The 14633-nt window shown below is 39.9% G+C and overlaps 1 protein-coding gene across 10 annotated transcripts in view; it reads right to left on the reverse strand.

The window, feature by feature from the left end:
- CWH43 (cell wall biogenesis 43 C-terminal homolog) overlaps positions 1-14606 on the reverse strand; it is a 29582-nt gene extending 14976 nt beyond the window's left edge. The window contains exons 1-7 of one of the 10 annotated variants that reach the window (XM_064418190.1): positions 14529-14606; positions 8651-8842; positions 5523-5643; positions 5243-5397; positions 3711-3912; positions 2673-2761; positions 1131-1385 (exon numbers count right to left, since the gene is read on the reverse strand). In XM_064418190.1, coding sequence (XP_064274260.1) covers positions 1131-1385; positions 2673-2761; positions 3711-3912; positions 5243-5397; positions 5523-5643; positions 8651-8804 — 976 coding nt within the window. In that variant the 5' untranslated portion in view covers positions 8805-8842; positions 14529-14606. The other 9 variants (XM_064418185.1, XM_064418187.1, XM_064418186.1 and 6 more) reach the window with 9 other exon arrangements.
- Positions 14607-14633: the final 27 nt, after the last annotated feature.

Here is a 14633-nt window from a genome sequence, read left to right on the forward strand (position 1 = left end):
ATGTTTTCTTCATAGAATTTTAAAAAATTAAATTTAATTACCTAAGATAACTGTTTCTAAAGACTCCTCAGAGTGCTTTCAGAACAAAGAAAGTAATGCAATAATGGAATTAAATTCTCATAAAACATAATGAACTCAAATCCCTCATGTGAATGCTGTAATATAAGAAACACACATGAAGAGTAAGAAATTGGGGTGGCACAAAGTAGTTGCAAAGACATTTATGAAATCTAAAACCTTTGCAGCAACAAGTTAAGCACAGTCTTCATTAATCCTATCCAAATAAAATATACTAATGCGTCACATTTTAAAAAATGTCCCACACAATGAGCCCAAGACAATGTTTGGCATTGTTCAAACGCAGTTAGTGAAATATGCCATTTAAACACGTTAGTACCTATTGCAAAAATATTTCTGGAGACAAAACCAGGAAGGGTTGGTTTCCTTTCCACCTCTCCACCCTCATCAAGTCATCATTTTGCTAAAGCCTTTATATGTGCTCAACTCAGTTTTTCCTGATTTGCAAATACCTGACAATTCCTTTTCTGCCTGTCCTGTTCACGTGTTCCTCATGCTACAGGCTCATCTGAAATCCCTCAAACATGCTGGTGTGTCCACAAAACACAAGGCAGAGCCACAAGGGAAAGAAGCTCAGGTCTCCAATGTAGACTAGCTAGATCAGCAGGATGCTGCACTTTGCTCTGCAGAGCAAGGTTAATTAATGCACTGAATTACATTACAGTCCCAGCAGCTGTTACCTGAGGCACTGCTACCTTAGGTAGCCAGCATATTTGTGCATTCACACCCTGGATTGCAGCCATATTTTTAGGGTGACTGGATAACAGATCTCTTCCTCCACTGCGTACTTTAGTTATCACACATTTTTCCACTTCGTCATTTCTCCTTAACTGAATTCCATTTCCTGTCCACATTTTAGACTATTTCTAACAGTAAAGCAAAAGCAGATTTTTTGCATGTCTCATTAATTTTTGCACTGAAACTCTTACCACAGTAAGTAATTAAATAGCAACCAAGCACTTGAAAAGACTCTTTATACACTAGATAAATTTCACATGTCTGTCTGAATCTAAAGCAAGGATATTTGCATATGTTCATTATCACAAATGTACCTAGAAGAAGATGGGAGCTTTCTCTAATGTAAACTCCTCCAGGTACAAATTTATAAGCTGTACACCATACACAGAAGAATAACTCAAGAACGTAGGCAAACATGGCTGTGCTCATGGCTTTCCCAGGATGCAGACAGCTAACAAAGCGTGCAGCTAGTGGAGGCCACACACACATAGTAAAGATACCAAGAATGTTGCCTGCAACAGCAGCACTCCAGGTATGCAAGTAAAGGAGACCAGCTGCAGATGCCAAACCTGTGAAGGGATAGAAAAGAAAAGAGTAAGTCTCAGTCAGGTGTCTTACCCACCACACTCATTTTCATATTTTGGCTAGTGAAAAAATAGTCTGAGAAATATAACTGTGCTTTCCAACCTTAAAAACTGCATCTCTACAAGGACAGGTATTACCAGTAGCCAAAGACAATATTTTATTTTTCCCAATATCTCATTCTTTTAAACATTGCCTATTCAGCTGAAAACAGTAGAGCAAAAAATAGGGCAGAGAAACATCATCAAGAGCCAAAACCAGTTTTTTCTTACAAAGTTCTTTAGCACAACAGAGGAGTGATGCAGCTCTTAAGAGAGTAACAGGTCTGTCAGTTATGAATTTCTTTAATCTTAATACAGAAAGAATCAAATAGATTGATATGAAGGGAAAACATAATTTTCTGATCTTTCCCTGTAGATAACCATAGGATGGGCAAGAAAGCAACTATTAATTTTTTATTAACTGCAAGATCCTTGAGTTACCATGCTATTTTTGATTTGGGGATTTGACTCTAAACAGAACATTAACAACCACAGAGCCTCTCTATAACAGGACAACTTAATTTTAAAACATTATTGTAGATATGAATATTTACTGTCACACCATGACAGCAAATGTATAGAAACACTTTTAATATTTAACTTTAATATATCAAGGTTCTGAGCATTTTAGAATGCAATGCTTGAATCAACTAAAGAACCTTTCTGTGCCTGTTTTAAATAAGCAATGTGTGTGCATCAAAAATCAAATGTTCATGCTTACGTTACAATCTGCACGCACATTTCTTAACACTAAAACCTGCCTGTTCATACTATTTTACTGTCTGAAGAACTTGGCAAGTAGACACAGGAGGCAAGCTTGTCTCCAGGGAGACTGCTTGTTAAATTACAAGTTATTTTGCCTCCTGAAAGGCTTGTGTCCTCTCAACACCATAACCCTGGATGTGGCCTTATCACAGAATCACTAAGGTTGGAAAAGATGTCTAAGATCACCAAGTCCAACTGTTACACAATGCAGGTGGTCAGAACTGAGACGCTGCTCAAGGGAACAGAACCTTAACAGGGATTCTGAAGACAATAACTCTGCTCTGCAGTGGCCTGGAGATTTGGCCTGTAGCCCTCAGTCAACTGGTGCCATATGTGTACTACAGTCAGTGGCAAGAGACAAGGAGGCTTTGATTAGCCACGCTTTTCTGAGATGTGGTGTCTGGTTAGAGGACTTGAGCAAAGGGAATAAGGTAACAGACAAAAGTTCTGCTCAGGATTTGCACCTACCTATAAGAAACAAGGCAAAACTGATGATAGAAGACCAACTCCAAAATGAAAGCATCAGTCCATGAGCAAGGCCCAACAGAACTGTACCTCTGATACAACAACAAGGAAAAAGAAAACATGCACTAATGTGATTTTAAAAACACCTGATATTAAAAAAAGAACTTCTAGATATACAGACAAGGGTCCTTGGTAATATATTTTAATTATTTTACTTTAAACAAAGCAAAATTTTGCTCACACCCAACTACATTTTCTTCCCTTTACTGGATGTAAAAAACATCCAGTTGAAAATAATGGCAATTTACTGTAATGTATAAGGGAGCTGTGTTCAGCAGCAAAAGCAGTCCACTGAAATCTCGGTACAAAAGGCAAAAACAACTCAAGGAAAACAAAAGGGAAGAATCTACCCCAAACAGAAGTATTTTCTTCATGTCAAATAAGGAATCCTAAAGTATCTAACACTGCTCTCAGTCTTGGGGAGCTCTTTCGTACACCAATTCCAGAATACAAACTCTGTCAACTGCCATCACATGTAGTTTACTCAGAATAAGTAATTTGCTTTCTTTCTAGATTTTGGAACCTGAATGAACTACACACAGCACTAAGACTACATCCTTACTAAACAAAACTTCTACTGAAGTATATATTTTAATAGTGCACACAGTTTATTTATACTTTGTGCATGTGTCTCTGATCATCTCCTCTCTGAAGCCAACTGCTAGACTAATTTACTGCTTATTATAGATGCACTGCATTCGTAAGTCCTTGAACCTCAGTCCAAATCTAAAAATTGTTTTGAAATTTTAGTGCTGAAATACTAAGATTTTAGTCCTGAAATAAAAATAATTCTGTATCAGAAAATTTTATGGTCTGGGCAAAATGCTTAGTGATATCTCAAAGGAAGAATGAATCCTCTGTATTAAGTACCTTGTACCCACTTTTTTCTGTCTTATACGATCATCAGGTTGAGTTTTAATTTGTCACCCACTACAGCACTGGATTTTCATTACAATTTTGTAATCATCATCATGCACTTACCCATATGGATTAGGATCTGGACCTGTATGTGGATGTCCACTTACTGCCCATCTGGAAATTAAGGAAACCTCCCCAAATATCCACACAGTGAGGAACATGAGGCTGCCAAAAGCAATCCCTGATAAAAACCAGTGAGGATGGGAAGCAGCCTCTCTAATCACATTACCAGTTTTGTTTGTTTCTTGTTTCCTCTTGTCTCCACCTAGAATAAGAATAGAAATACAGCTAAGCAAACTGTCAAATCCTATTAGCAAGTGTTACTGAGAAAAAGAAATAGCCAAAATCACAAATTTACTAGAATAAATTGCATGCACAAAAGCTAATTTATCTGATTAGGATTGTGTTATAAGAAATTGATGATTAAAAAAAAAATCTTTACTAAAAACTCCAGGTCTGTCAAGAAAATATACTCACCATAAGTGAGTATATTTGGCCAAAAATGCCACCTGCACATCTGATTATTTTCCATAATAAAGTTTAAATGTTTAAATTGGCTTTGAAAATCAGCAGAAAAGTTATTAGAATTTGTTCAGAGGCTTCTGTTCTCTGAAACCCTAAACTCTGATAAGAACAAAACCTGACACTTCCAAATAAGCCAGAAATAAACTCCCTTCCTCTCCTTTTTTTCCATGTGCTTTAGAATCTCTCTCATCTAAGGAGAAAGCAACACCTTTAATTGTGTAGACATATCATTTTGTCACCCACAAACAAGACAGATTTCCTTCCTAATCTCCTGCAGCAGATTCCCTTTCTAAATTCTGCTGAAAGCTCAGGCTTTAGATCATGTAATGCAAGCTTACAGACAATATGCATGATGCTAATTTATACCCACTTACACATAGATAAGGTTTTATCTTTCAATTAATTCGTTAAGGTTATACTGAGAAGGAAGGATATTCTGAGGATTTAACATGAGCTGCCTTAACTAACCAACCCAGCCTTGCTGTCTTCCTTGGCAATATCATCTCCACAGTTTAGCCTATGTCAGCCCCCACTACTGTGTACTCTGTGCAAACACTTCAAGAACTTAGGCAAAGTTTAACTGGGACAACTTGTCCACTCCTCCAATTCTTTCCCTTTATTTTCACATATCAGCTGTTCCCCAACTATGTCTTCTCTTCTCTGTTAAAAGATATGCACTGGCAAGGAAACAAAAAGTGCAAACTGAATTAACAAAATAACAAAAACACCACAAATGTTTCATGCTGGAAAGACAATAATCCATTCTGGTTTTCTTGGTCTATCTTATGCCTTTGTTTGTGTTACTGTCATATTCTTGGCACTGCAATAAGGAAAAAGAGGCAGTTCTGGCACCAACTTATTACCACTTGTATGAACTGTGATACCAGTTCTACCATATTATGGACAGATGGAAGTACCCCACGACTTCTAAAACCTGCAATGCTCATGGAGCAGGTCTGAAACCAGACTGTGTTGGGGGAAAAAAATCAAAGAATCAAAACCCAGTGACACATAGCTAGGTATACTTTAGGCTCTTTTCATAACCACCACCTTTGCTGTAATATACTTACCTGAATGGATTCGCTCCACTGCTGCTACAAAACCAATTGTCAGTATGACAGTATTGGCAACTTGGGAGCTCCAGACTGGATTAAGTGATGTGTACCAGATACGAAGAACAAGGAGCATTATCTTGCCTAGCATGAAGCCCCATATTCTGAGGAACCTGTAAGAATCAGTTCTTGAAACAGTGAGACATTTGGGGGATTAAAAAAAAAAAACAAAAAAACCAAAACAACAGCTTTTAATATAAAGAAACATCAGTTAAATTCCATCAGTATAAGAAAATACCTTTGTAAACTGTTTCCTGACCACCATGTTACTGTTTGAACCAGCAACGAAGAAGAAACACCAGCAGCCAAGATGAGCAGTCTAATTGAAGCATTTGGTGCATGGTATGATGCTAAGCTTCCTACAAACACATACACACACAGAGGGTACTTTAATGATCAATAGAGACTCGGTAATAAGGATTTCCTGTGCATTAGTTCAACATTGTCTGTAATTTGAACATTTACACCATTATCTGAAAACACATGACACTACACATTTTTAAACAAACCAAAGAAATGCAGGTATGCATAGAAACTGGGTATACATGACTTCATATCAGTTATAATTTTCAAGGAAAAAATTTATAGGCAGCAATTATCCAACAGTATGAGTGATTGCCTTTATTTAAGTATTTTTGGTGACTGATTCCATAGAGAGGATATATGAATAAGATATCTAAGCATATACAGATATTCTTCAACCATGCACTTAGATAACTCAAAAGCCATAAAGTTCTATGTACTGTGACTGTTCCTTTCTAAAAAGGATATGGCTTTTGCTGCAGTAGACTTACAAAAGTAAGCACACTGTGGCAAAAGCCACGTTCTTTATTAGACAGGAACAGTCACCATACATAGCACAGGGATTAATAATCAACTGCCTCAGTAGGGGTGAACAAGGCTTTCTCTGGCTCAGTATCTGGTCTCAGAAGTGGTCAGAACCAGCTTGTGCCATTTTATTACTGAGAACTACCACTTTCCCAGCCACTGAAAGAGAGCTTGTGCACACACCTTTGCCATTTCCCAGAGCACAGCGACCCCACATTACCAGCAGTTTTAAACTCTGCTCACAGGGCTCCAATTCAAGTGACAATAGACCACATATATTTTTGTAACCTCAGTCGGTGTGGCAAATTCTGGCCCAGGACCAGTGACAAACAGCAGGAGAAGCAGCAACACTGTTATGATATCAGCCATTTGCTAAGTGAGTATGAGTCAAACTTGAAGAGATGTTAAGCAAGTAATGTCAGAAATGGCGCTGCAGATTCTGGCAAGGCGTGCGAGGGATCCTCCAACTGTTTACCTGCTCATTCTGCTCAGAGTAACAGATGCAAAGCTTAGAGCCAAGACAATAAACAAGATCAATGTGCAGTGAAGGTGTACTTGCATGAACTTCAGCAGAGGTTTCATGTACAGTACACACAGATTTCTGTCACTAAATTGTGCTGGCAATCCATAAACTTGCCTCCTCAAATATTTCATCATGTGTGCTACCCTGATTAAAGGTAGCAGGGGTTTGCCAAGTCAGAGCAGACACACCTTTAGTTGCTGGGCAAGTACACCCAAGACTTAAATATATCTATCCAAGCACCCAAATTTAACTTAAGTAGTCTGAAGACACAGATGCAAATAGACACTACCACAGGGTACTTTGCTGTTGATTGTTTGTTTTCAAATACAACACAAAATCAAGTAGCATGAAAGGATACAGAAATTAGAAGTTGCAGGGGAAAGAAAGCCTCCTGAAAAGGCAGAAAGAAAGAGAACAGGAAAAAAAAATCATCCCCATAAATATTCTGGTCTTAGCTAAGCATGAAAAATTTTCTTATTTTTTGATTGTGAAATTGAGGACTGAGTAGAATGGGGTGGAGCACACATGGAGTAGATTGTTCTGCCTGACAATTCAACAAGTCCCAGAGGAAGGCCATGGCCTTTTTGAGAAGGAAAAAAGACCAAAAAGAGAATGAATAAAATTGTCTCAGTATGAAGGAGGAAAAACACAGGAAGAACTGAGAAACAGGAGAATCAGCAACACATAAAAGATCATCATAGGTCTGTCACTGCTGTTTATTTAGTGAGCAAAAATTACACACTTCTAAGTGATTTCCATCTCTTTTGGTAAAGTGAACTAGTAAACACAGCAAGGTGATCTGAAGGATCAACCTTAAATAAACATGGCAAATTTTGTGTTAGTGTCACATCTGAAGGAAGGTAAGGTGCAATTTTAAATGCTTATACTCACTCCTACTTTCTAAACTAGAAGATCTTGCAGAAGGCAACACATGAGGCACTGCTGCAAGAAGCTGAAGATTCTGCCCACTGAGAAGCTTATTACAAATCAACAAGACAAGTACTAGGATGGATATAATGGAAAGAGCAGGAAAAGAAAAGAACATGGTAAGACTATTCTTCATGACAATCAATGACACCAACAAACTGCTCAGTTCTGGTAAATTTCTAGAGAGAAAGAACAAGAATTAATTTTTAAAAAACTATGCAGGGAAAGTAATTCTAACAGCAAAAGAGAAAAACTATAAGGAAAGTGATTATCTGTCTATCATCTTATATTGACAAATGAGGAGCTAGGATCTGCTGCTTCTGAAACACATCACTCAGCAGCAGCATTTTCACCTCTACTCAGGATGGAGACCCTTGTCTCCTCCGAGTCCATCGGAGGCAAACTCTCACTTCTGAACGTGGCTGTAGACGCCAAACCTTCCTCAAAAAAACTTTCAAAGAATCAACAAGAGCTAAGATTTGCACCAGTTAGCTGAAGACCAAAGTGAGAATCCCAGCAAATCTTGGTTTAAGGAGGAGCCTGTGGAATGGGAAATGGGGCATCTATTTCCTGAGTTTATTTCATATTTAGGATGAGCCTATAACCCCTCTACAGGCATGTAGACAGATAGATTTCATTTTAAAAATACATTCTTAGAAGAAAAAACTGCCTCCAAAACTAAAAAGAATGTTCCACTCATAGAAACTAGCTCCAAGTGGTTCTGTAATGCCTCATCCCTACCCATTGTCACAATTCAAAGAACACCTGCTCTGCTGATATCATGTGACACTGAAAATACCTTTCCTATTGCACATCACTCTTGTTAAATTAAAAGCTACTAGAAATAAAAGTGAAATTATATTTTTCTGTATTTATGCAATACAATGGCTACAAAAAATATTTATCTGACTGTAGCTAAAAGCTTGAGAGAAAAAAATGAAACCAGCAAAACATGAGTATGGGGAGAGTGAGAACTTCTTATTTCTGTCTCTTTTTGTAATAGTCTGAATTTTAAGGCAATTTTGAATGTTTGTTCTTATGCAACGATACCAAAACAGAATCTATAACTCACTGCATTGAGTACTTACCAACCATAGCCAATCTCAGAAAGGCTAGGACATACTCATTGTTAGCCAACCTCCAAAAAGGGCCAATTGTCAAGAATATTGGGGAAAAGAAGGCAACAGCAAAAACTTCTAGGCCTGTGAGTGCCAGCGTCTGAAGAGGGAAGTAGTAGATCATTGGTGGCAGTGCATGGTAAAGAGACCAAGAAATGTAGCCTAAAACAAGAACAAACCAAAAAGAGAAAACCCCATCACGTATTTTCAACAACAAGATTTCCTGGAGATTACTTAAGAGGCACCATTTTATCCTTTCACATACAGACTGTCGAATGTATTTGAAAGCAGTTCAAGCAACAACAGCCACCTTCTTTGAAGAAATGTTTGTTATTTCAAGTTAAACAAATGCATTTTACAAGGAAATAGAATTATGAGAATAAAACAGCTCTTCCCCCACTCAGACCGCAGTTCCTACGTTGAACCTCAGTGAAGTGCTCAACTTCGGAAAGGACTGGTGCTCAGAGGGCTGGCTAAATAAGCAGCCCACCCTCAGTCTCAGGGCTACTCAAAGGCAGACTGGTGACTAAAGGAATTATTCTAGTAAATCAGTGGGCTGTTCTCCCCTGGAGACACCGTGTCCGAGCACTGCGCTGCGAGTTTCCCGGCTTTGCAGCAGATGCAGCGAGCAGACACCGCGGGTGCTGGCCCTGGCGACCACCCTCGGCGCCCTGCCTCGAGCCGGGCAGCGCAGCACCGCCTCTGCGACACCTGCACAAGCACCGGCCCGACACAGCAGCAGGAAATTCTAGGCTGGTCCAAGAGACAAAAAGCATTCCAGCAGTAGAGGAGAAAAAGAACCCGAGGAAGAGCGCTCAGGTGTGAGCACTATTTACTGGTTCCAGAGGGGAGCTGTTCATCGGCGGCTCGCCTGCACGCACGGCGAGCCCCGCGGCGCCTGCCGGGGCTGCCCTGCTCCGGCCGGCCCCGCCTCAGCCCCCGCTGCCCTCAGCGCGGCCCCGAGCCCCCAGCCCCTTCGGGCGGCATCGCCGCCACCTACCCAGGAGACTCTCCGAGAGAACGGCCTTCCACAGGGGGAACATCGCCGCTCGGCGGGGGCTGAGTCCCGCTGCCGAGTGCCCGGCAGGGCGCGGCGCCGCCGCCCGTCCCGCCTCACGGAGCCGCGTCCCCGCGGGGGCGGGCGGCCCGCACGGCCGGACCGCGCTGCACGGCCAGCGCATCTCGCCCCGCCACTCACGTACCAGCGGCTTGTCCCCTGAGCAGTCACGGCAGCCAGAAAAATAAAAGTAAAAGGTTGTCATAGCACAAGCTGGCGGGGAAAAGAGGAGCTAACCCACCTGGCAGCTTGTACAAACACATGGCTGACTACGCCGGGTTCGGGATGTCCGAATTAGTACTGTGCTCACCTTTGTGAAATGTGTGTTTTTCTATAGCAGAGTAAGGACTTCTGATAAGCAATGCTATCTACAAAAAGCACCAAAAGAAGCGTTTCGTTTGCTGAGATTCCTGAGTAACCACGTTTGTTAATTTTAGAAAAAAATCATGAGTTAAATCTAGCCAGCTGTGATCAGAGCTGCCAAGCTCTGGCAAAAAGATTACATAAGCAAAATCTCTATTTTAGAATTTTTGGGGGGGACATGAAAAGTAAAATTTTAAATACAAGTTAAGAACTAAGAAGTCCTTTTGCTCTTGGAATATACCATCATCCTAAATTTTAATAATCTGCATACAGCATCCTATATAACCACCATCTGTACCTTCTCATTTGTGTTAAAAAGACTGTTCCATTCTAAATAAACCTTACGGTACACATTTTCTTTCCCCAGTTTGTGATACTCTAAATCCATAGGAGTAGTAGACTATAAATACCTAACATCTATATCATCTATTATTAGCAATAAAGTCTGGTCTAGACATTTGAGAGGACACAGTACTAAACTAAATTTTGCCCTAGAAGTCTCAAAGTCAAGTTATTCATTTACCCTGCAGTATGATGGGGTTTGGCTATTACAAAAACACTGTTGAATTTTGGCTGCTATTTGAAAATGTGTTTTTAAAAATGGAAATATGTTTTAAATGTCCAGAAAAGAATTAAAGTATTTTGATGGAAAAGTTGACCTCAGTAGGGAAGGAAGAATGAGACTCATAAATTTAATGAGCTTCTCTGTTTTCTCCAAGTTCCATGCCATTAAAGGCATCTTTCTTTTTCTTCATTAAAGAAAAGTCATACCAGAATAGTCACCAAGCTCACTTATCACTGGATATCAGAATTACGTGAGTGATGACACCATTTCATCTCGCTGTGGTGATGCAAATGGAAGATGAGATCTTTGGCCAGAATAAATGCAGAACATGGCTGCTTTTGGAGCTGCGTAGCGGGAGCGTGAGGCACACAGCATGTATTCAGCCAATAAATATTCAAAAAAATTTTGCAACCCTTTTTATAATTACAGTATCTTGCTTCATGGTTCAGAGGTGGAGTTCCAGTAAAACAAGACATGACTGGAATTGTGAACCTGATATGCTTGTGTGGCTTCCATTAAACTCATAATGCAATGAAAACAATGCAAATCCAATTGTATTCTGGGTACTCTCTCTGACATTCTTAGGAACTATCAACTTTGGTCTCACTTGGCACAAAGTTACACTCTGTTGCTCTCAGTAGGGCTGATATATGCATGAGCATCAGAGCAAAAGAGGAGAGAATTTTCAGGTGCCATGTCTTAAATACAAAAATCCATGCTTGTAAGGCGCTTAGTTACACATATATGTGTAGTAATGCCTTTCACTACATTTTTTTTATTATTATTCCTGGAGTACCACAGGTGTACATGACAAAAAATATAGCAAAAGCATTTGATCTTTAATGGTTTGACATCATTGTATTCTGTAAAGTCAAGAAAACACTACAGTAGGAGCTTCCACTCACAGAACAAGAAGCATTTTCATTCTACAGTAATATTTAAGGCACCCTACCCCAAGGCAGACATAAAAAGTGATCTGAATTTAACAGCCCCATAATTACATTGGTTGACAGGGGTAAGCTGTTCTGAAGCTAGCGATTGTAAAAAACACTGCTTTATTTGTGTTCAAACTGTAATAGAAGTACGTTTTGAAACCCAAGGAAACACGTGGCACTTAAAAGAACTTTCAGACACCCGTGAGAAGCTGTCCTTACGTGTTGCCTGAGATGCCTGAAATGAGCATGATGAAGAAGCAGAAGTAAGTGCCAGAGAAATGGGGGGAAAAAAGCATGAAAGTATGAGGACAGATTAGGATTAAAACCACAGCTCTGAACAAAGCAGGAGTGGCTGAGTTTACAGTTAGGCACTTGTCACAATCTCATGGGAAACACAAACACATGCAGGCCCCTGCAAGCACTTTACTGGGCTCTTCACACTGAGAAGGGGAAATCCTGTATCTTAAACATTTCATAATTACCAACTATTCACTTCTCAAAGACAGCCCAGGCCAAGTATAAAATAGAAGTACATCCAAGAATCAGCTAAGATACAGAAAACTTACATGATTCCTTGCAAGTAGTGAGGACAGTTTAATGTTTTACTCAGAAGTATGTTGACTGTTTCCTGCTGTAGCTTTTCATGCCTTTTCATTTGCTCTTAACTCCTACTCCCATCAGCATGAGAACAATGCCCTGTCGTGTAATTCTTACTTGGTTTTCCATGCTCTGTTATGGTTACTAAGCAAGGGGGTGGAGCTTTGTTTCACAGGGAATTTTCAAGCAATTAACAGGATTTGATTTTGTAACAGACAGATAAACCATGTTTAACATAAGTGGTAATAGTTCCTCCTGCTGGCATGCACTGCATACATACGTGGAGTGTTTCTGTTAAATATGCACACCAGAAAGGCTTTGCCTTGGTGACTGTGGTGGACCTCAGGACCCTGGCAACCCTTCAGTGTTATCTAAGAGGTTCTTCAGTCAAGCAGCCAGAGCCTGTAAATCTTCCCAGAGTTTGTGAAATCTCAGTCCCTGATCTGCCTCCACTCTGACAACAGATAATTCCTCAGCCAAACATTCAACTCCATATTGGTCATTTTATTTTTGGTATCCATTGGGGTTTATTTCTTTGATGTGTAAAATTTGTTTTGTTCCAGGAGTGGAAAGAATTTCTTTTGCTTTGTGTTTACTCTTCCAAATCACTAACATTTACTGGTTTCTGTATTACCTTTTCCCCATTTTTATAACTCTGAAAATGATTCAGGTAAATCTTGGAAAGAAAGAGTGTTTGAAAAACATATTCAATTGTGATAACCAACTTTACATTTAAAGTTACAATTAAAAAGAAGCTTAAACTGATTTTTAAGAGGCACTTTTGCACAGAAAGATGCGAGAATCCAAACAGTCCTATCTCTAGGCAATCACTATCCTCAGGCACACAGATGAGAAAATTATCATTCCAGTGCTCTTTCACTTTATGTTCAGCTTAAGCTGGACCAGTTAAGAAGTTATTGGTTATGAAGCACTCACTCCACATGGGATTCTCTTGTGTGTTGTATTTTTCAGAATAGCATGTAGCCAGTATCTACTGAAGAGTTTTCATGTATGTTTTCAAGAATACCTTTGAGATCCCAGGAGGTATTAGATACACTTTCAAGACTTGTTTTAGGACAACACTCTTGCCCAGCCTCCATGTGGAAAGCACATTCTGCAGCAGCAAAGTCTGATCCTCTGGTTGGGCAGACAAGAGCAGGAGAGTAGCCTCATGAAAGGGGCTTCAAGCAGCCAAGACTCATGGAAGCTGAAAGCTTTCTTTGGACTTCAGAAAATTAACGATTTATGTTTCTTATGAAACTGAGATGCCAAGGTCATGCAGAAGGAGGAAGTTTAATGGTGATCTCACAGGCTATTAATTTCATGATAAGCAATGAAGTGTCATATCACCATTTAAGATACTCTACTGAAAACTATTGTCTTGCTGTGAAAAAAATAAAACAAAACAAAATAGAAACAGAGACCTTTTAATTAAAATAAAATGCAGACTAAAAGTCAATTTTATAGTTTTTGTTTTAGAAAACTTGTTCTTAAATAAAGGCATTGCATTTCTCATTTCAGAGAAAGTAGAACCATTTTTTTCAATATTCCTAGAACAACCCCTCCCACATCCAACTGACATTTTCAGAATAACTTTTTCTTGCAAAATTATTTTTGCTTGATGAAAGTGCCTTTCTTATTTAATTCCTGTTAATATTAAAATTTATTTATTTACTTACACGAGCACTGTAGTATTAAAATCAAAGTAGATAAGCAATGCTTTTAATTCCAAAATGGTCAAAGTAGAATTTGTTGTTTCTTTTTTAAAGAACACTATTTAATTTCCAGAAAAAAATATTTTCAATTTGTAGGACAGACCCCATATGTGATATGCTGGGCTCCTCACTACAAGAAAGACAAGTTACTGGAGAGGGTTCAGTGGAGGCCACAAGGATGATGAGAGGTCTGGAGCACCTCTTGAGGAGAGACTGCAGGAGCTAGGCCTGTTTAGTCTGCAGAGGGAAATCTGGGAGGGGGTCTCATCAGTGCATATAACTACCTCAAAGGCAGGTGCCAGAGGATGCTGCCAAATCCTTTTTGATGGTGCCCAGAGACAGGATGAGGAGTAGTGGCCATAAACTATAACCACAAGAAGTTCCAATTCAGCTTGAGGAAGATGTTTGCATTGAGAGTGGCAGAGCACTGAACAGGCTGCCCAGGGAGGTCATGGTGTCTCCCTTTCTCTAGGCATTCCAAACCCACCTGGACACATTCCTGTGTCACCTGCTCCAGGTGGCCCTGCCTTGGCAGTGGGCGTTGGACCAGACGACCTCCAGAGGGCCCTTCCAATCCTAAAGATTCCGTGATTCTGCTACCTTCGTTAACACATACCCTTGCTGAATGAGCGTTCTGAATTTCCGTCGGGAAATCCGAGAACGCGGGAAGGGCCGGTGTGCCCCCGCGGGTCCGAGCAGCGGGCCGGGAGGCGATGGGCCC

This window comes from Passer domesticus, chromosome 4, assembly GCF_036417665.1.
Source record: "Passer domesticus isolate bPasDom1 chromosome 4, bPasDom1.hap1, whole genome shotgun sequence".
NCBI classification, from domain to species: Eukaryota; Metazoa; Chordata; class Aves; order Passeriformes; family Passeridae; genus Passer; species Passer domesticus.